Source organism: Molothrus ater, chromosome 8 (genome assembly GCF_012460135.2).
Source record: "Molothrus ater isolate BHLD 08-10-18 breed brown headed cowbird chromosome 8, BPBGC_Mater_1.1, whole genome shotgun sequence".
Taxonomy (NCBI): Eukaryota; Metazoa; Chordata; class Aves; order Passeriformes; family Icteridae; genus Molothrus; species Molothrus ater.
This window is the reverse complement of record NC_050485.2, coordinates 6,494,510-6,515,035: the sequence shown is the minus strand read 5'-3', so window position 1 is coordinate 6,515,035 and position 20,526 is coordinate 6,494,510. Positions and strand designations below refer to the sequence as shown.

The following is a 20,526-nucleotide window of genomic DNA, read 5'->3' as shown; positions in this document are numbered from 1 at the left end:
TGTAGAAGAGAGTTTGTGTTCACAGCTCAGGGTAACATTGATGGTAGAACTCGTATTTGTCTGCAAATAAGTGTAAATTTCAGGTGTTGTTAAGTGATGCAAAATCAATGGGGTTTTTGCTCCAGTGTTATTTAAGCACCTTCCTTTGCACATCTGCCCACTCTCCTGTGCCCCGCTCACACCACATGTGAAGGAGGTGGTGAAGCTCCTCACACACAACCCCTGCAAAACATGTTGCTTTTCCTGTCTCAGTCTGCCAGATCACAGCAGCCTTCAAGGCGTTGCAGTGAAAGTAAGTATTTAAAGAATGTCGAAACACATGATGTGCCCGGCAGACTATGGCTGCTCCTTTGACTTCATTGCGTCTGGCAGGTACAGAAGTCCTGGTTCTAAACTTGTTTGGAAATTGTATTGAGTCAGCTATCAACAATCCTCCTCTTCATTGTTTTAAAAAAACAATGCAGGTCCTGTAAATGCAGATGCCTCTGAGACTCCATGTACCCAGTTTTGAGAACAGAAAATTTGGGGTTTCATGTCCCGCTACCTCTTTAAGTTTACAAGGACAATTCAGTCTCCCATCCAAAGAAGAATTTGTGTTTTAAATAACAGTACCATTAATATCTAATTTAAGAACAATCCCCAGAAAGACTTTTTTCTTATCTGTAATTTTAAAGTAGGGAGAGCCCTGTTTGGGTAAAATTAAAGAAAAAAACAAAAACACATCAAGAGGAGAGTGTGCACAAACGTGCTTTAGTCACTGGAAGGTTGCAAGACAAGTTGCCCAAAGCAAGGAGAAGTGAAGTGAAAGCTTCTGCTCCCTTCCCTTGTCATTCCTTCATCCCTGATTATTTACTGAGGGTCTTGGATCAGGAAGACACATTACACACTATCAGTACCACTGCTGCTATGCCCAGCATAACAAGTCAGCAACAGAGTAACAGCCTTCACTTTGAATTTCCTTGCTTTTGTTGTTCCCTATCTCAAACTTCCTGCTGTTTAAACTGAAGTTATTTTTGTGTGGATTGCAGGAAGAGTTCCTAAGCTGCGCTTATCGGAAATGTAGGGAGCTTAGATGAGACAATAAAAATGTACAATTATGGCAGTTCCCTATTGTAAAATGGCATCTTTTATAGCAGAATTAATGTCTCCTCCCTGACTGGGGTGGAAGACATGTCCTGCCCCTATTTGATCAGGGCAGGCTATTAAGTATCTTGACCTCCATGTCAGTCACCATGCAGGTCAGTGATCACACAAAGCCCCAGCAGTGAAGGGGCTGCAGTGTGGATGTTTCACCCCTGGGTGGGTGTAGGGCTCCAGAACTCATCTGTTCTTTGCCAAATGGAAGGCTCCATGCCCAGGATGTCGCACTTAACAGGGGTAGCAGGCTGGAGATGTTCAGCTCCTTTGGGTGGAGCAAAATCCAGGTGTGCTGGAGCCAGGCAGAAGGTTGCTTGTCTCTTGCACTGGAGCCATGCCTTGGCAGTGGAGCCCCATTCCTGGGCCCTCATCTAGGCACAGCACTGATGGGGTATTGCTCTGAGGGAGAGCCTATAGCCACCACATAAATGTGTAGGCATGTCCCCAACCAAGCCACCGCTTAAGCCATTACTGCATGTGGCCTGGAAACTGAGCTGGAAAAGCATAATCCAGTTACAGATGTGTGGTGGTCTCAATTGCATGTTCAACTCATTCACCATTAGAAGTATGCAGGGAGAGAATATAACTTGAATTTATTAGGATTGCATTTGCCTTTGTGCTCTTCACTGTTTTCCTGCCATCACAATGACATTGTCAGTGTAACAAGACACCAGACAAAATGCTATTAGCCTTAGACTGCACATTTCCTCACAATAGCTGAAACTTCAATCAAAGTATTGCTTAACAGAAACAAAGAGCAGAATGTACAGTTATTAAGTATGATTCTCTTTTTTTTTTTCTCCTCCTTGCTTTGCTCATCTGTCTGGTATTTGCCTGTAATTTTATAAGCTCAAGAGACTAGCGATGGTACTTTGTAAAGGACCTAATGATGGTATTTGGCTGCAAAAGGCAGCTACGAGTTTAAAAAGAAGAAGTTAGGATGACTAACAGACACTGTAACTAATAGGCCAACCAAACAGGAATATTTAAAAGCAGCTGTGAAGAAATAAATCTCTGAGAGGGTTAGATTCGTTAGGACCGTCTCCAATTCCCTGCTCCTGCGACAGACCATAAAGCAGCATTTAGATGATAACTTTCTCGGTGCGTCTTATCTTTACAATGAAGGAAGAAAGAAAACAATAATAATAAAGGAGTCGCACAATGCTGCTGTTTTATGACTGTCTTCTACCATGACATGTCAGAGGAGAGTGACAGCAGTTTTGAAAAGGGCTGTCAGTCAGCTGGATCGCAGATGGGATGCTCTGGTGACCTCTGGGGGTCATAGTTCAGGCAGCTACATAATGGGATGAATAGTGTGAATTGTGCACACACGCTGTATTAATGGGGGAGCAGAACGAGCCACGGTCCCATTGACGAGAACGTATAAAAGCCATGTTTGTAATAGCAGGCACACACACACTTACTGAATGTTGACAACTTCATTTTAATCCGTTAATAAAAAAATGTGTGTCCTAGTTAAGCTGTGGCAGTGATTTGCTGCCTACAATAGGGATTTCTAGTATGCCGTTTCTATCATTTTCACACTTTAATGCAGAACTGGGTGTGAATGATCTCCTGTGTGATCACTGAATTTTAAGATAGCTATGAAGGAGAGACTTTAGGGAAGGAAAAGCGTAGGAATAGTGTGGTTTTTCTTGGGTGAAGTTGGCTGGTAGGAGAAATTTCTATAGCCTTATTGTTTGTGTCATGAAATCTGCTCTTCTGCATTTGCCTAATTAATTTTAAAAGAGTGTATAACCTCAGCATTTAGCTATCTGATCAAGCCACCAGTGCCTCTCATCAGGTTACAACCATCTGCTGTTTGGAAATGCTTTATTGTAACTCTGACAGGGATGGTGTATTTTTTAATATTTCCTGGAGATATTTCTCTTTCTTTGAGTCCAGTACCTGATGTTAGAGTCTTCACGTGCCAGCAAGGTGGTTGGCAAGTCCTTCTGTACAAGTAGCCAGCAGCGTACTGTGTATAACCGTACAAACAGGCTGCCAGAACATACTGCATTCTTACTATTGTCTGTTGAATCATTTCATTAGGTTTCATCAGAACAAGAGAAGGATCAAGAATCAGCAGACCAGAAGAACTTCCCTGAACATCCTACAGTGGGAGAGGTGAAACAACCTGTGCAAGGCCCTCCATCTCTTTCACCAGAGACAGCTCGGACACTGCCTCTGGAGAAGACAGACATGACAGAAAACAGCACCAACAGTGAGAAAGCCAAGGAGGAGGTTCAGCACTCATCTTCTTTCTCGAGTGTTTCTGTGCCTGCAGAAGAAGACACTGTGCTGGATGCCACTGTCACAAAACGATTACACCCCTCAGCAGATGCCCTGGAAGACACAAAGCCTGAACAAAAACTACACAAAGCTTTTACTGACAGCCTGGAAAGTGAACCTCCAGAAATGCCCTTCACAGCTTTCCCAGTCCATCTGCCCACTCAGAGCGACATGGAAGATGAGAAACTGCCAGGGATGGCCGATTACATCGCAAACTGCACAGTGAAAGTGGACCAGCTGGGAAATGAAGATATCCACAATGCACTAAAGCAAACACCCAAAGTCCTGGTGGTGCAGAACTTCGACATGTTTAAGGAAAAGGAGCTGCCCGGGTCCATGAACGATGACTCCACCTTCAGTTACACACCACTGCTGTACTCTAAAGGTAATCCAGGCATCATGTCACCCCTGGCAAAGAAGAAGCTGCTGTCACAGGTCAGCGGGGCCACGCTCTCGTGTAACTATCCGTATGGTTCTCCTCCACCTTTGATCAGCAAAAAGAAACTCAGCAGCAGAGATGAACTGTCCTCAGGCGTATCGCAAGGTCCCCACGCCCCTAATTCTGATCCTGTAGCAATTAATAGGCCCTCAGTCATACAACATGTACAGAGTTTTAAAACCAAGGAAGAAAGGAAGTCAATTAATAATGTTTTTAAACATGACATGCTAAGTAAACCGGATCCTCAGCGCTGTGATTTTTCAAAACATCACCTCAGTTCTCTAGCCGAGTCATACCTACCGAAGTTGGATATCCAGGACTGCAAAGATAAAATGAGTGAGAAAAGGGCACTGCAGCACTCCCATGTGCCCACTTTCTTGGCAGATTTCTATTCATCACCTCATCTGCACAGCCTTTATAGGCACACAGAACACCACCTTAATAATGAACAGACATCAAAGTACCTCCCCCGGGACATGTTCAGAGAGTCTGAAAATATTTCTACTTTTACTCAACACAAACACCAAGAAAAACTAAATTTAAATTATCGGTCGTCTTTGCATCAGCAAGAAAAAAAGGCAACAGTGGAGGCCTCTTCAGATGATCAGCCAACAGATTTGAGTCTTCCAAAGAGCATACACAAACAGACTGCAAAGGTTCCAGGCTCCAGTCTCCCTCACTCATCCACAGCCCAACAAGAATGCAAAGGGATCTCCCCATTCCAGGCTGGAGGCAGCCAGACGGCGAGCCTAGATTGTAACCCCAAAGCTTGCCGTGTGTCCCCTATGGCATTGACAGCCCCAAAAAAACACAGTGAGTTGCTCCACAGGTCTGGGAAGCAGCAGGCCCAGAGGCTGGAGAGCCTGAGGAAGATGGAGGGGATGGTGCATCCTATCATCAGCCGCAGAACGAGCCCTCAAAACGTGGGGGCTGCCCGGCCTCTGAAACGGAGCCTGGAGGATTTGGACAAAGTTATTTCTGAAAAAAAAATCCGAGCTGTCTCTCCTATTCACTTACCAAAGGAGACCCCGGCGAAAGACAAGGTTCCTGACCAAGAGGGGGAAGGTAGCAAGTCAGTGCATGGCCTCCATTCTGGCAGCATGCTGGAAAGCCACAAATTTCCCCTGTCAGCCCCCATCTTCCCAGGCTTGTATCCGGGAAGCCTGTGCACGGGGCTGAACAATCGCCTCCCACCCGGGTATTCTCATCCCCTGCAGTACTTGAAAAATCAGACTGTGCTATCCCCACTAATGCAGCCTTTGGCTCTTCACTCCTTCATGGTGCAGAGACAATTCCTCACGTCCCCTGCAAACTCCCAGCAACTGTACAGACACTTAGCTGCAGCAACACCTGTAGGAAGTTCCTATGGTGATCTTTTGCATAACAGCATTTATCCTTTAGCTGCTATAAACCCTCAAGCTGCATTCCCACCTTCCCAGCTATCCTCTGTACATCCCAGCACAAAACTGTAAACCTCCTTCACTCACAAAGGTCTGAGGAGAAAGTTCAGTTAGCCACATTCCTCCCCCTGTGATGATGTCTTGCAGATTTAGCAATCTGTATTTTTGTCAACCAGGATGCAGTTGTATCCTGCCTAGAGGAGCGTCTTGGAGTTGGATGGAGACAGGACTGCTTCTTTAATTCTGGCTCCCACATCAGCCCCTCATCTCTTATCCCTGCCCTTGCAAAAAAGAAAACCAAGCCAAAAAAAAAAAAAAGCCAACAAAACAAAAAAAACAAACCACACAAAAAAAAGAGAGAGAAACAAAAACACAGAAAAAAAAAAAGGAATTTTTTTGGATTTTGCGTATGTGTTTTCTGAAAGGACTTGAACATGGTAAGAGCAGATGTTCAAAGGGAGCCGTGGAAACGCAGGCCCAGTCCTGAGCTCACTAAAGCCCCAGTGAGGGCTGTGTTTGCCTTTCACTGAGCCAAGGACCAGAGGCTGTGCATTGTTGCAGATGAGTCAAGGACTTCAGATGAACCTGGAAAGGAGAAGTGGGCCGAGAATCTGTACAATCAGTGGATGTGCTTTTTTGGGTAACTTTTCCTGACTTTTAAAGATTCAATCAATGCAATGTATAGTAAAACGGCAATAGATTTTTTCATTTTAACACTATTAGAACAGAATGGTAAACACTGTTTAATTTGACTGTACATATCCACTTCATAAACTACCAGTGTCACATTTGGTCACAATAATTTATATAGTTTCGTTTGTCCAATATATTCTGTGCTCTTTATGTTTGTTTTTCTGTTTTGGGTTCTTATTTTTTTTTTTAAATTAAACAGTATCATTTTATCTGCAACTTTTTTTAAAGGCTGTGGCTGTCCTAATTTTTTTTTATTACGTGTTTATAATTTTTCCAGTTTCTTTATACTTTTGAGCAGCGTTTATGTTTCGTTTTTGTCGTAACGTTTACTGTTTACAAACTGAAGCAACTGGTTCAGATTAATCTTAATGGTTATAAACATACTGTAGGTGATGTTATGGTGCAAGGATGCGAACAAGGTTCCTTTCCCCACGGCCCACCCCTTTGAGGTGCTGAGCATCTCTCACCCTCCTCCTGTTGTTTCGATGGCTCCTGGGCTGCTTCTCCCCTCCCACCGAGCTTTGCTTTCCTGTATCGTGGTCTGTGAATTTGTCGAGCGTTGTACTTAATCTTACCTAGGCTGTGAAACCCTCCTGCCTACCAGAGAAACGGTCTAGAAAACAAAATCTCCCTGGCTCAAGCTGCTGAATGACAAAGGAGTGCAGAAAACAGATCTGTGGTTTGTGTGATTGTTGAGAATTTCAGAAGTTGTGAGAGGAGCCAGTGGGGATCTGAATCAGAGGCTTACAGGTTGTTTCTGTGCTGCCTCCCAATGGGTAAGGGGATTCTGTGCAGTGGTTGGGATGGTCCTTCCATGCTCCCACGGGGATCTTGGCCTCTCCCTGCACATCCTTTTGCAGGGGGAAAGCCCAGGCATGGAGAGGCTGGATTTTCCTGATGAAAGAGCTTCCCTGTGGATGTATACTCACTTTGCAGGACATCACCACTACGTAGCTGAGCACAGACATTGATAAAGCAAAGTGTCACTTGGAGGCTTTATACAGTGTGAAAATTGGTTGTGATTCAAACCATCTCAGTTACTGTTCAAAGACAGTGTACTTGATATGAAAAGATAAAACAAACTACTAAGAAACACTTTGCATGCTAGGCATGTCATTAAATTTTCCCGTGATATGAAGCCAAATACAATATATAATGTATCATACTTAATATCCAAAGGTGGAAACCAGAATAATATACTCGTCTACTGTTACAAATCCAGCTTCTTCAATTAAATACTTTATATTCCTGTGGTAAAACTATATTTAATTGATTGATAAACAGACTAGTAGAACTTGGAACATTGATGTGCCAGTGCAGGGTATCCTGCTGCTCCACAAGTCATACAGGAAACAGAACCGCAGGCTCATCCAGGCAGAGGTTGCAGTGTGGAGGACATCTCTAGTAAAGTTGCACTAGATCTGAATCACGTAAGAGTCAGGGGTTTGGGGATGGGGGGGAGGAGGGTGGGGGAAAAGGGGGTAGAGAATATAAAAACCTACAGCAAACACGAACAGAAGCTTGTTGTGTGTTTGGCAAAGCAAATGCTTCTCCTTGTTTTGGTTAAGTTGTGTGTTCTGGAGTTGTGCATTTGTTTACGCAAAGTGTCCAACGTCCCTTTTGGTTATGTCCTGTTGGAGTTTGCTGGTAGGCTTTTTGGAGCCCTGCTGAGGCAGCACAGGGCTGGGGGACAGGGAGTGGGGAAGAAGGCTCCTCGCTTGTCCCTTGAGGAGACTGGCCACTGCTGGCTGGGGAGGCTCATACTGGGCAAAACGTCAGGGCTAAGGAAAAGAAATGGTGGCATAAACCCCCAACAGAAGCAGTGCATTATTTGTTTAAGAACTCTTTTAACAGAAATCTTGGAAATCTTTCAACAGACTATTGAATTCTTCATTGGCTGAAAAGTCTTTTTTTTCCCCTCAGTGTCTTAAATGCGGCTTTGTTTGCATTGTTTGAGTTCAAGGGGCCTTATTATTGAATGAAATTGCACAAGCCTTTCTTTGTGCAATCAGACCATTGTTATTGGTAGGTTTGTAAAGGAAACTGCAGAATCTAATTGGCAATAGAGTCATAAATCTATTTACTAGGAGCCAGTTCCAAGAAATGTTGCAATTCAAACGCACGATGTCCAGGATGCATTAGGGATGCTAGAGGTTGTGAGATCCAAAGGAAGAGGCCCAGCAGCAAACGGCTCGTGTGTAGCTTCTGGCCACACTCTGAGCCAGGCTTCGTGAAGCACATGGGAAGTAGGGCCTGATTCCCAGTGTGATTGTGCCCCTGGCCAGGCAGGGTGGGAGCAGGGCAGCAGTTTGTGGCAGGTCTTTTGTGGCTGTGAGCTGGCCTGGTGTGAAGAGCTTGCCCAGTGGGTTCAAGCCTGGGAAGCAGTTTGTCCTAGCAGCAGAGGAGCTGGCTTGGCAGCAGCTGGAGCTCAAGCAGGGCACAAGTGCTGTGCTGCCTCTGCCATCAGCTGTGCCCCATTTGGGGAGATGTGGGGCTGCCGCCTCCAGAGACCAGCACGGGGGTCCCTCGCGCCCGCCAACTGCTCGCTTCCTTTGTGGTGATCAGTGAGGTCACAGCTGGGCCAGTTTTGCCATCGTGCTGATTTTGATGAGCAGTGGGACTTCCTGCACTGGTGTGAGGCGGGTGGCATTGGCAGTGCTGCCATGAGTGCTGTTTGCTGTACATGTGGTTGATATTTTGCTCGTTCTCTTCCTCTTCCTCCCCTCTCCCCCCAGTCCCGCAGTTTTAAATATGTTCTAATAATGGCAGCATAATCTACTAGCTGTTTATACTTTTTTAACTTTCTTTTGTTGTAAATATTGTATACTTTTTGTGATTCAAGTTATGTAGCCTATATGCTCTGTAAGGTGATGATTTGTATATATAAAAATGGCCCAGTAATATTATATAGTTTCCCATTTAAAAGGTTATTGAGTAACCTTTGCATTAGTTTAAACACTACCAGAAATAAAGCTGAGCCAACTATAAACACTCAATTTTTGTATGTTTTCCAAATTGTACTTATTAATGCTTTTGATACTGTATTATGTGCCAATAGTTTCCCAATCACATAGCAGGCAAAAGATATTTTGTACTTTTTGATCCACTGTAATATTTAATAAAAAATGTTACTATCTGTTCCCTTTTGTGTTTGATTAATAATTCTGTAAACAGCCCTTATCACATTGGATTACGTATTATCCCATCCGACCTTTCAGCCCTCTTATATTGGCTTTTCTAGAGAAAGTATCTCCTCCTGCAAATGATTAGATTAAAGAAATGGAAGTTTGCAATTTCCTCAAGGAGGGAGAGACAAGATCTTCAGTCAGTGCTCCACTATTTTTGCAGTGTACTTGCTTTAGTGTGGCTATGATCATGCTGACTATAGGAATAGCTTTTGAGAGGTTAACTTCCATGCTTAGCCAATGGCTCCAGTAGCAAATTTGCTCAATTTGCATCTCAGAGTAGAATGTTTTTCTGCCAGTACTGCAGGCTTGAGCTGGGATCTGAAAATTGCCCCCTCTTCTCCCCAGCTCAAACATGGGTAAGGTTCTGAAATCTTGGGAGTCAAATGCTAACTACTAATTTTGCTGATGATGCTGAACAACCCTCAAGCAAAGGTAATTTTTACTGTGTTCTTTGGTGGGTCTGAAAAGCCCCCCATAAATCTAGGGCCCCTTTGAGAGCCCATAAGCACAGCAAGTGCTGTTAAACTCCTGGTCTCCATAGGTGGGAAAATCCTTTGGCTGTGTGTAGGTCAGGCCTGGGTACTGCCCTTGTCCAGCACAGCTCGGCAGCAGCACAGGAATGCCCAGTAGCGACCTGCTAATTCCACATTGTTTCTTAGCTCCATGGTTCTGGAGCCATGGAACAGGGAGATTTCCCTCTCCCGTCCCTGGGCAGTCCAGGAGCTGAGGCCATGGCTGATCCTGGAGGCTGGAACTGCTTTGTGCGTTCTCCCTGCACTGGGTGCGTGGCCAGGCAAGCACAGACCAGTTTCACCAGCTTCCAAATACATGCTGCAGTCTCAAAAACAACCATTTCCTCCTCTGTGTGCTGGGAAATACCAGCTTGAGGAGGAGAGCCAGCCACTGGGCATGTGTAAAGGATGCAGCACTGTTGAATCATAGAATCATAGAATATGCTGAGTTGGAAGGGACCCATCAGGATCTTCGAGTCCAGCTCCTAGCCCTGTGCAGGGCACCCCAGGAGTCACAACCTGTGCCTGTCAGTGTTGTCCAAACACTTCTTGAGCTCAGGCTTGGTGCTGTTACCAGCACTGTATGTGAAGTCATGGGAGAAGATGAGGCCTTCTAGCAAACCTTTTCCCCTAATCCACTTCTATCTTTGCCAAGCTGAAGCATTTTTTTCTTTTTAAGTTGAAAACACAGCCAACTGGTGCAAGAGGTGGAGGAAATGTGGACATGTAGAAGCTAGCCCTTGCAGGAGATGCAGAGATGGCCGAGGCAACTTGGTTTCCAGCACCATGCTTTGCTTCCTTGTGGTTTTTTTAGCCCTTCCTAGTTTGTGGATTAATGTAAGCCAGCACAGCCTGTTTTTCCAGTGCTGGGGGTGCCTGTTGGGTTGCCTTACCCACTCCTCAGAGCGTGGCTGGGAAGAAGATCCCAGGAGCAGCACCCTGGAGCTTTTCATAGCCAGACCAGCCTGGCCTGTGAGTGGCACTGAGGCACAGCATCCTCCCTTGGCTGGGCTGGGCACTTCCCAGTGCGTTTGATGGGGGTCACTTGGGGGTCAGAGCACCCACACCTGGGCAAAGCAGCAGAGCAAAGTAGTCTGTGTTGACAGCACCCAAAGCATTTGCAGGGAAACAGGGGCACTTCTGCGGCACACAGTGCACCCCACCAGTGGCTGGTGGGGTCTGCAGGAGCAGAGCTCCACCCAGGAAGAATTTGTCCCCCTATTAGGGACTCCAAAGTGCTTCTGTGTTTGAGAGTGAAATGTCCAGTGATCTGAGAGAGGACAAGAGATGCTGTACCCCTGGCTTGCCGCAGACAGAGTTTGTCACCTTGTCACACCGGTTTTTCAATTCAGCTGCCAGCAGCAGGGAATTAACAGTTTTGAGGGTCTGAGAAAAGTGGAGATGCACAGTCTGGTGTTGATGGCTGCAGTTTACTTCCCCTGGCTGATGGCTCTTGGTCCGCTGCTTCGCTTTTCCACAGTTACATGGTAGTACCCTGTGCCAGGCTCCTTTCAGAAAAAGAATGTCATTGAACCTGGTTTCCTGATTCCTGGGCCATAGCACACACCCCTTGAGGACCTCACAGAACTTTCACAAGCCTTGCACCCCAGCAGGTAAGGAACAGAGGGCACAGAGAGCTGAAAGGCAGTGGAGGTCCTGGGGCAGGATTCCCCTGCCCTGCATGGATCACAGGGAAATTGGCTCAGCCGCAGCTGCATCCTTTTGGGGCCAGTGATAATCACATGATGATGCCAACCTGTTGAGAGTGGGGCCCTTCCTCTGTCTCTGCCTCACCAGCAGTGTCTCTGCTCTGGAATATATCAGGAACATTTTCTGCAAAGTTTCCGCTGCTGGGAGGAGCTGATCACACACAGACGTCACTGCTAATCCTAACTGGCACCCTAATTGCTCTTGGAAATTCAGCGCTCACCCACAGGCTTTCCAGGAATATCATACACCTTTTGCTCTTCCCAAAGCAAAAACAATAGAACCTGTATGTGTGCCTTCCCAAATTTGGGCACACTCACAACTGAAGTCACTGAAGAGAAACATGGGAGGATTGGCTGGTCTTGAGGAAAGCACAAGGAGTGGCCCCCAAAGTATCCTCTACCTGGAGCCGTGGCTGCTAAGGGTTTGCATTCCTGCAGGAGAAAGCCGTGGCTGTGGCCAGGCAGCATCCCCTGCTGCCCCCTGCGCAGGGAATGTGTGTCCAGCCAGCAGGCAGGGATACAGCTTAATCTGTGCTTTCATTTAGCTTTTCAGTTTGTCCTTTACGGGATTAAAAAAAGCGTATTCGCGATGTCAGATGCTCCATCTAGTGCTCACCTTTGGAACGAGCCCCCCGGGTCACAGGCCAGAGGTGCCCTGTCCTGGTGGTTGAGGCAGTAGGGACAGAACCCTCCACGAGAGCCAGCAGATTGGGGACGAATATGCCCAAAAGCGGGTTAAACAAATTCATGAAGATTTTCGTGGCTGCTGAAAGAGCAGTGATTTGGGTAAAAGGGCCACATTCAGGAGACCCACAAGTTGCGAATGGTGGCAGCTGTTAAGACCTTCCCGTGCTCACAAGGGTAAGGGGTGCCTGCGGGGCCAGCGCGCGTGCCCTGTCCTTGGGTGCGCACACGGGCACAAAAATCCTGGTAGCTCCCTCCTCCTCCTCCTGATGCTGCTCCTGGGGACAAAGTGGCTCAACAGCCGCTTGGTTTTGGTGATGAGCATCAAAGCAATTAACCAATTGCCTTGGGTGTGGGGGCTGCTCTCCTGGGAAATCCGGCTGAGGATGCCGGGCCCATGAGGGGCTTGTCTAATAATGGAAGAAAGAGGGAGGAAACCCACTGAACTTGCAAGTGTTACTCAGTTTGTTCTGCAATTTAGTTAGGAAAGGAAAGAAAGGCACCCCTATCCCCTCCTCTGCCCAGGCCATGCCCCAGGGCATGTGCAGTGAGATGCCAGCACGTGAGGGGCTGCTATGCCGTGAGGGGATGCCATGCTGTGAGGGGATCCTGTGAGGGGCTGCCATGCCGTGAGGGGCTGCCATGCCGTGAGGGGATCCTGTGAGGGGATGCCATTGCTGTGAGGGGATCCTGTGAGGGGCTGCCATGCCGTGAGGGGATCCTGTGAGGGGCTGCCATGCCCTGAGGGGATGCCATGCTGTGAGGGGCTGCCGTGAGGGGCTGCCCATGCTGTGAGGGGATCCTGTGAGGGGCTGCCATGCTTGAGGAACTGCAGTGTCATGAGGTGATCCTGTGGGGGGCTGCCATGTTGTGAGGGGCTGCCATGCTGTGAGAGGCTGCTGTGAGGGTGCCATTCTGTGAGGTGATCCATGAGCAGCTGCCATGCCATGAGGGTCTGCCATACCATGAGGGGGTTGTTGTGAGGGGATGCCATTTTGTGAGGTGATCCATGAGCGGCTGCCATGCCGTGAGGGGGGTTGTTGTGAGGGGATGCCATTTTGTGAGATGATCCATGAGCGGCTGCCATGACATGAGGGGCTGCCATGCCGTGAGGGGGTTGCTGTGAGGGCCTGCCATTCTGTGAGGTGATCCATGAGCAGCTGCCATGCAGTGAGGGGCTGCCATGCCTGGAGGGGGGTTGCTGTGAGGGGATGCCATTTTGTGAGGTGATTCATGAGCAGCTGCCATGCTGTGAGGGGCTGCCATGCCAGGAGGGGCTGCTGTGAGGCACTGCTGTGCCATGGGGTATGCTAGGCAATGCAGCAAAACTTCCCATCTTGCACAAGTCAGTGAGAGCTGCTTTTTAGCCATTTTGATGGCAAAATTGTTTTTTTATTGAAATAGGTGTCTCACAACCCCCAGGACTTGGGCAAACTCAAATGCCCCCTCATGCTGGGAGACACCAGAGGGGTGATCAACAGTGCCATTTTATTTCAGGGCCATGACACAGAGGTGTGGTAGCTGCAGTGCCATTGGGCAATGCTATGTCCCTTCCATGAGGCAGGTGCCATGATGAGGCAAAGCTGTGGAAGTGCTGGGATGGGCAGCAGGAGGCAAAGATGAGGGGCAGCCATGCTACACTCCCAGCCTACATCCCAAGTATTAAAGGATACACAATGGACACAGTGGTGGTCCACGCCATGAGGATGAAACTACTGCACCTCTCTCGTTCTGTGGATAGTTCATGGATACACCTAAATAGAGGTAAGTTGGATTTGCAGGCAACCCAGGTGTATGTAAGCAGGGGAGCAGTGGATCTCTGCAGTGAGAGGTGCTGGCTGGTGTTGCTCAGAGCAGAATTCAGTTCCTATAACCTAAACACTACATGTGCACCCAGTTGGGGTTCAGCCACTGCTAGTCTGGGAGGGAAGCCCAGGGAGTGCTAAACCCCTGGAGTGCTCTGCATGTGGGTGTCTACTCCCCGCTCAGGTCCCATTGGGCTGGCTGGGAACTTGACATGATCAGCTTGTGTGGTTACATGAACAGGTGATGGCCATGTGGCTCCGCTGGGCTGGTACCCTGCACCAGCTCCTCCAGTGTCCAGTACCAGTGGGAGGAATTACCAAGCTGCTGGCACAGGAGGCACACACAGGGGCCTCATCCTCCCCTGGCATTGCCTCCTGCCCCTCTGCCCAAGCCCTCCATCCTCTGCAGGGCTCTCTCATGGTTTTTTGGCAGTGGTTTTGTCTGCAAGCTCCCCAAAAAACAGCCAGGCAAACCAAGCTCTCTCCCTCTGCCCCCTGCCAGTGTCTGTGGAGCTCTCAAATAAAGAATAAAGCCATTTGTTTCTAATTATATTTGGCAGCCACTCAGAGAATTTAGGATTAAAGCATGCAATTTTTTTTGCTCCTGATTAAAGTACTTGACCTCATAAGCAAAAAGCAAAGATTTCAACACACCCCCGCAAGTAGGCTAGGAACAAACTGCAGAGAAAAGACCAAAAAAGAAAACTCCCTTTGCTCTAGATACACAGAATAATTCATTATGAAACAAAAGGCAGAATATTTAGTGCATCGCCCGAGCTCGCCTAGGGCTCAGCTAACCACCCAATTACTGCTTTTAGACTTCGTGCACCAAGCAAAGGCACACACAGTGAAGGCTCGTATGCCCCACTGAGCCCATGGCATGCACATGGCCAAGGCCCATTTGCTGCCTGCAGGAAGAAAGTGCCTGGCCCCTGTGCCCAGCTGGCAGGACACTGGGATAGGGAATAGTGACAGTGGGCACATGGGTTATCATCACCTTTTTTCTCCCATATTCCCAGGCTAAAATAATTTTTACCCATCAGGTGCAGCATGCTTGGTGCCTGATTTCAAGCAGTGGCTGCCCTGGGGTGGCCGGGGGTGGCAGAGCCTTCTTCCTGCCTTCCACACAGCAGCATCCAAGTCCCATGTTTGCTATTTTCCCCATCTTTAATACAGCACAAGGATGTGTCACAACTGCAGAAGAGTCAGCTGGCTCCCAACCAAGAGAAATAGCAATGATCTTGATGGCATCCTTTAAAATAGCAAAGAAACCAGCTCAGACAGAAATTAACTACTCTGTGAGATTCCGTGGTCCATAAAATACTTCCCCCGGCTCCATGGTTTTAAAATAACATGAAAGAAATGCTTTCCATAAAAAGTAGTTAACTAGCATACAGATTTTTTTAGTCGTAATTCTGAGAGTCATACCCAAACAAAATAGCTATACAAGCATTAAATTATACATTAAAGAAGGCTGATAAAGACAGTGAATTACAGAGCTACCATATAATATTTCAGATATACAGATAACAGCTTTATTAACATTTCTATTAAAGGTGACCTACAAAAAAGGGACTAAAATAATCTGTGATGCTTCTGATTTCTCATGATGCAGGAGAAATGGTTCCAGCCCAACTGCCACCTAGTCTCTGCTGTCATCCCTGCTTTCCCTGCCATCATCCCTGCTTCCCCTCCCCATCCTCTCCTCCAAAAATTAATGGAAAACAGAGGGTTGCATTTCTGCTTTCTGCAAATAGCTAGGCTAATGTTTCACCTGCAGAACTTCCTTGGAGGACATAAAATGGATGTTTCTCTCAGTGCTTATCCAAAATAGTGAGATAATGAATTTTTAGGGGAGAGATTTTTTTTCCTCTCTGTTTGACAGGTACCAGGGTTTGACGATGGCAAACAAAGGCAGCAATGGGTACAGGTGGCTGCAGTGGGGATGGGGGGTGGCTCCTCATGGAGGGCTTATTCTGCATCACCCTCCAGTGGTTCTTCCCCTGGAGGTTTCCCAGCGCCTGCGAGGTTGATCCTGTGCTTCAGCTCTCCCTGGGGTGGGGGTACTGCCTGCCTTGCCCCTCCAGCCACCTGCAGGATTTCATAATGCCTGTGGGCAATATAAAAGCTATCATTAGAAAGATATATAATGAAGTGCTAAATCTATGTTTATATAGGTAGATATAAATGCAAAAGTATAATTAAAATAATAAAATAATTTCTATATTTGTATAAATATTTTTATCTGTAGGTTTATATACTTATATAGATAAACTGTCTACACTTTCATTATATAAATATGTAATGTAAATATATAATTACCTCTGAGCCTGCTGCTCCTCTGTCCCTGGTGGCTGGGATTGTTTATCAGGTTATTTGGTTGCTCTTAGTTTCAAAATTTATGTGTAAGTAATTGATGAACAAATTGCATTCACAGGTACAGACAGAAACACACCAGCCCTGCACAAGCAGCTCACCTGTAGGTGATCAGGCTTGTGAAATGGCCATGCCAAATGTGTTTGCTTTCTCCTGCCACTGCTGGGCTCAGTCCCTGTTGGTGTCCCCCTCAGCCACCCTTGCCATTTGAGCCACTTTGGCTAGATGGGAGATGAATTGCTGGTGGAGAAAAAAGGTTGTTAAGGACTAGAAAATACTGATTTATATAAAATACCAATATGCAGAGAAGGGGAGAGAGAGATCATATGTGCATGCCCTGAAGTACTGAGAACTCAGCATTTGCCATGAGAGCAGTGGCCTTAACAGGACCACTGCCAGTTTTGCAAAGAGTGGTTTTCCACGAGGAGCCTGGTGATGGTTTCTTGTGGCGATACTATTCAGAAATTAAGACTTTGGCTCTATTTTTCCTGATCTTTCAGTACAGTTTTGGCAGACTTGACAGAAAGCAGGTGAGGAGGATTGGGTAGAAGTGGTTTACTGTGTAGGGCAGCTGTCAACAGAGCCCACCCAGCTCCTGCTCTTGCCACGCCCTAGGATTGAACACCAGCACTTTGGAGTAACACATGAGTGGTGTCCACCCTGCTGTGTTGCTGCAAACCAAACACCTCTTCCAGCAAGAAGCTGGAATCCCATTCTGGTGCTTGGTCGGGGATGATCCTGCTGCCATAGGTTAGGGGGGCTGAAGTGTGAGGGCTGGGTGATTTTGTAGAAGCTTCTCTGTGCATTTGGGCTTTGTGTACCTATAGGAGCCATTGTATATTACAACTCAGTTTGTGGTGATCGGGGTGGGGCTGCAGCTGAGCCTGATCCCCAATGGGCCACAGCTGTGAGAAGCAGGTGAACAGCATTGAAGGCAATGAGCCATGGAGTGCCCAGGGGCACTGACCAATCACCAAAGGGAGCAGAGGGCACACAGGTGCAATGCATTAACCATGAGGGTATAAAAGGTTGGGCTGAAGAAAAAAAGGGGCAGTTGCTGGCAGCCTTCTGAAGTGGAATGATGTTACTCTGTATGAGCAGACACCTTCTGAAGCCTTCTGAAATGGTAAGGTGTTACTGTGTATGGGTTGAAGCTTTCTGAAATTGTATGATGATGCTCTGTGTAGCATGGTCATCTCAGCTACAACATCTGCTGTGCCACATGGTGCCCTCAAAGTGACTTGGGATTGGGCTGTAGAGTGAGGTACAGCTGGAGACAGAGCCCAGCATAGCACTGAGAGCAGTGGGAAGATGCTGCCCGGTCTGGACCAGACTGATTTTGACACCTGAGGTACAGGTGAGCCGCTGGGGACACAATGGGGACTTATCAAGTGATAAACAGAGTGTTTTATCTGCATGGAAAGCTTTGTGGAAAAGAAAAGGCATTAAGGCTACTAACTGTGCCCTTTGTAGTGTTTTACTATGGGCAAAGTCACAAGATTTTAAGACTGATGCAAGTACTGCTTTTAGTGTTTGGAAAGAAGTTAGGGAAAGACTATGGGGCCTGGACAGAGCTGCCAACATGCAAAGGGCAAGCTGTGAGAAGTAGCACACCTCAGCTATTCAAAGTGAAGAGCTTCTTGTTCTTCCCCTTGCAAGAATATGTTATTAATTTTCATTTTTTTCCAAAACCATCTTCTTAAAAAACAAAAGCAAAAAAAAAAAAAAAAACCAACAAACAAAAAAAAAAAACCAAAAAAAAAAAACCACCTCTGCCTGTGTTAACTAGGGCTCCTGAAAGCAAGCTATATTTGCTGAAACATTGCAATATAGTACATGATGCCATGGTGGCTGCACTGCTTCTGTCCAGGCCAGTTGCTCCACAAGGCCGTGGTTATCACCCTGTGCCAGATCATCCAGAGCTGGATGGACAGCCCTGTGCAGCTCCCTGCTGCAGAGTGTGGATGCTGCCTCACCTGACCAGCACAGAAGGTGCAGCCAGCAAATTAGCACCAATGGTCCTCAGCCCTGTGAAAATTGCTCCATCAACACAGCCATCCTCATGAAGTGAGCAGCACTGCTTTGGCAGTGGTAGAACTGAGATAGAGGGTGATACAAGAAATGGAAAAGTTGTACTTGTATCATTTTGATTTATTTTCCTTATCTACTTAAGAAAGGAGAAGAGAAGAAAGAAGGAACATGTCACTTAGATTCAGCCAGCTTAGAAGCAATTGGCAGATGCAGAAGCTGGGTGTCACATTTTACAAGCCCTGCTGTCTGGGCTCCCACTGTGTGTGTCTTAATAGGTGGCTGGCAGTGTTAAAACTTATGCATACACATGTGCACACAATAGACAGCATAAATGCTTCAACATTTCAAGTTAATGGTATGATTATTACCTGGAGGGAGTATGAATGCAATCTGTTCCTCCACCCCTCCTGTCCCCAGCCCCTGAATTATGTTCTCAAATACTCTCTGAGATCATACTGACCTGTACCCTTTTGATCTGGCTCCTGAACCTGTTCAGAAAGGTTTGCAACCTCTGGGAAGTTGCACTGACTGTGCTGCACACCTCAGCACTTCGGAGGAGTTCAGGTGTGATTTCTGTCTGCAAGCTAAGACATTCCATGCTCAGGTATCATCTCTGCCCATCTCATCCAATTATAACCAACTCTTCTGTCAGTTATCCTGCACCTCATGCAGCAGAACTTCTGTGATCCATCCTGGGCAAACGGGAGCTTTGCTGCCTACAAAGGTGATCATGTAAAAGCTGTGCTTTGCAGTGATCTGGAATCTCCTGGCTTTTGCCATCCAGGTTAACTTGGTGTTTAACCCCCTTGTGTTAAAGGGAGTTTGGCAATGAAGGGACTAGTTTATGGGGAGTGCAGGGATAGTATTCACATCCAATGTTTAGTATGGAGACAATTCATTGCAAATGTCTCACAGCTGGTCCAGGCACTTCTCCTCTGTTGAACTCTCTCCAGAGAAGAAGATCTGCTAAGGTCTTCCAATGATGTCCAATTTCAGGCAGCTTGAAGGCACCCTTAATGCAGTTTGGCTTGTGCTCACCCCTGCAGGAGCATAGGAAGACCCCCCTTGTCCCCAGCCACAGTGAAAAAGCAGATCAGAGACATTTAATTGATTTCCCTGAGAGGTGGAAGGGAATGGAAAAGGTTTGCCGGGCTATATCGCTATAGTCCTGAACATCACACTGCTGAATGCAAGCTGGTCAACCTTCCTTGGAAAACTTGGATTTATCCAATTGCTGTGGTCCTGCAGTTGAAAAAAACCAGATTTCATTGTGGTACCCTGGTATATGTCCCCACTCCCTGGCTGTCCCTCTGCTGGGTGCTGCTGCCCTGTCCGGTCCCTCCGAGCTGTGCTGCAGGCAGGCCCCGCCTCTCGCACCCAAAACCCCTCCAGCTGGTCCCGTCTTACCCAGGCCTGGCTGTCTGGCTTTCTGTTTGCTCCGAACGTGTGTGAACAGGCCTTGCCTGGAGCCTGCGGGCATGGAGGTGGTGTCAATGAAAGCGTAAACGCGGCCATTCTCGTTCAAGGATGTGCCGAGTGAGGTGTGCTGCGGCTTATGAAATCCTGCTTTGAACGGCTGTGAGGAATTCATAGAATTCTCATAAATCTTGATCGTTCCACTTTCATTGAGGGTTTTTATTATCCCTTTTTAAATTTTGTTTGCTTTTTTTTCCTTCCCTCCATTAATCATTCTCTTATTCTGAAGTTCCTCTCTCCAGCGAGGGACAATTAAAAAGCTCTGCTTGGCAGAGCTAGTGAACCACACCAGCTGCATACTAACAAGCAAGAGGATGTCTCTCGAGCAATGTGTAGCCAAAGAAGGGATGCATCCACTTGATCCAGTGTGTAGCCTTCCAAGAAAGCTTGGATGCTCTTTGTCAGCAGGTGCAGCTCTCTGGAGTAACCTGGTCCTAACCCATGTCTCACTGGCTTGGGGGATACTATCATGAGCTTTGTGACATTTGCCATCTATGTCATCCTCAGCTGAGCAGTCCAACCATGGTTTTGTGTGTTTGATTGATCGTCCAGCTACCTTTGATCACTTCTAAAAGGTCTAGTACCTTGAAACACTCTCTTAAGAAATCATTGTCCTTAATTATTGCAGCAGGAAAAGGAGAGGTGTGGAAGAGAGGCAGAGGAATCAGGGGAACCCACTGTAACAGTGGGAGCCATCCAGGGGGAAGAAGAAGAATGGGAGTAACTGAAGTAACCCACAAAGGAGATGAACCTGGAGGGATTTTATTTATAAACCTGCTTTACC

The 20,526-nt window shown here is 47.0% G+C and overlaps 1 protein-coding gene across 3 annotated transcripts in view; it reads left to right on the top strand.

Annotated features, from left to right (window-relative positions):
- The window catches only part of ARID5B (AT-rich interaction domain 5B), a 115,145-nt gene extending 107,740 nt beyond the window's left edge, over positions 1–7,405 (top strand). For all 3 annotated transcript variants that reach the window (XM_036385577.2, XM_036385578.2, XM_036385575.2), the window contains one exon: positions 3,190–7,405. In XM_036385577.2, the coding sequence (XP_036241470.1) occupies positions 3,190–5,340 (2,151 nt within the window). In that variant the 3' untranslated portion in view covers positions 5,341–7,405. The remainder of the gene's footprint in view (positions 1–3,189) is intronic.
- Positions 7,406–20,526: the final 13,121 nt, after the last annotated feature.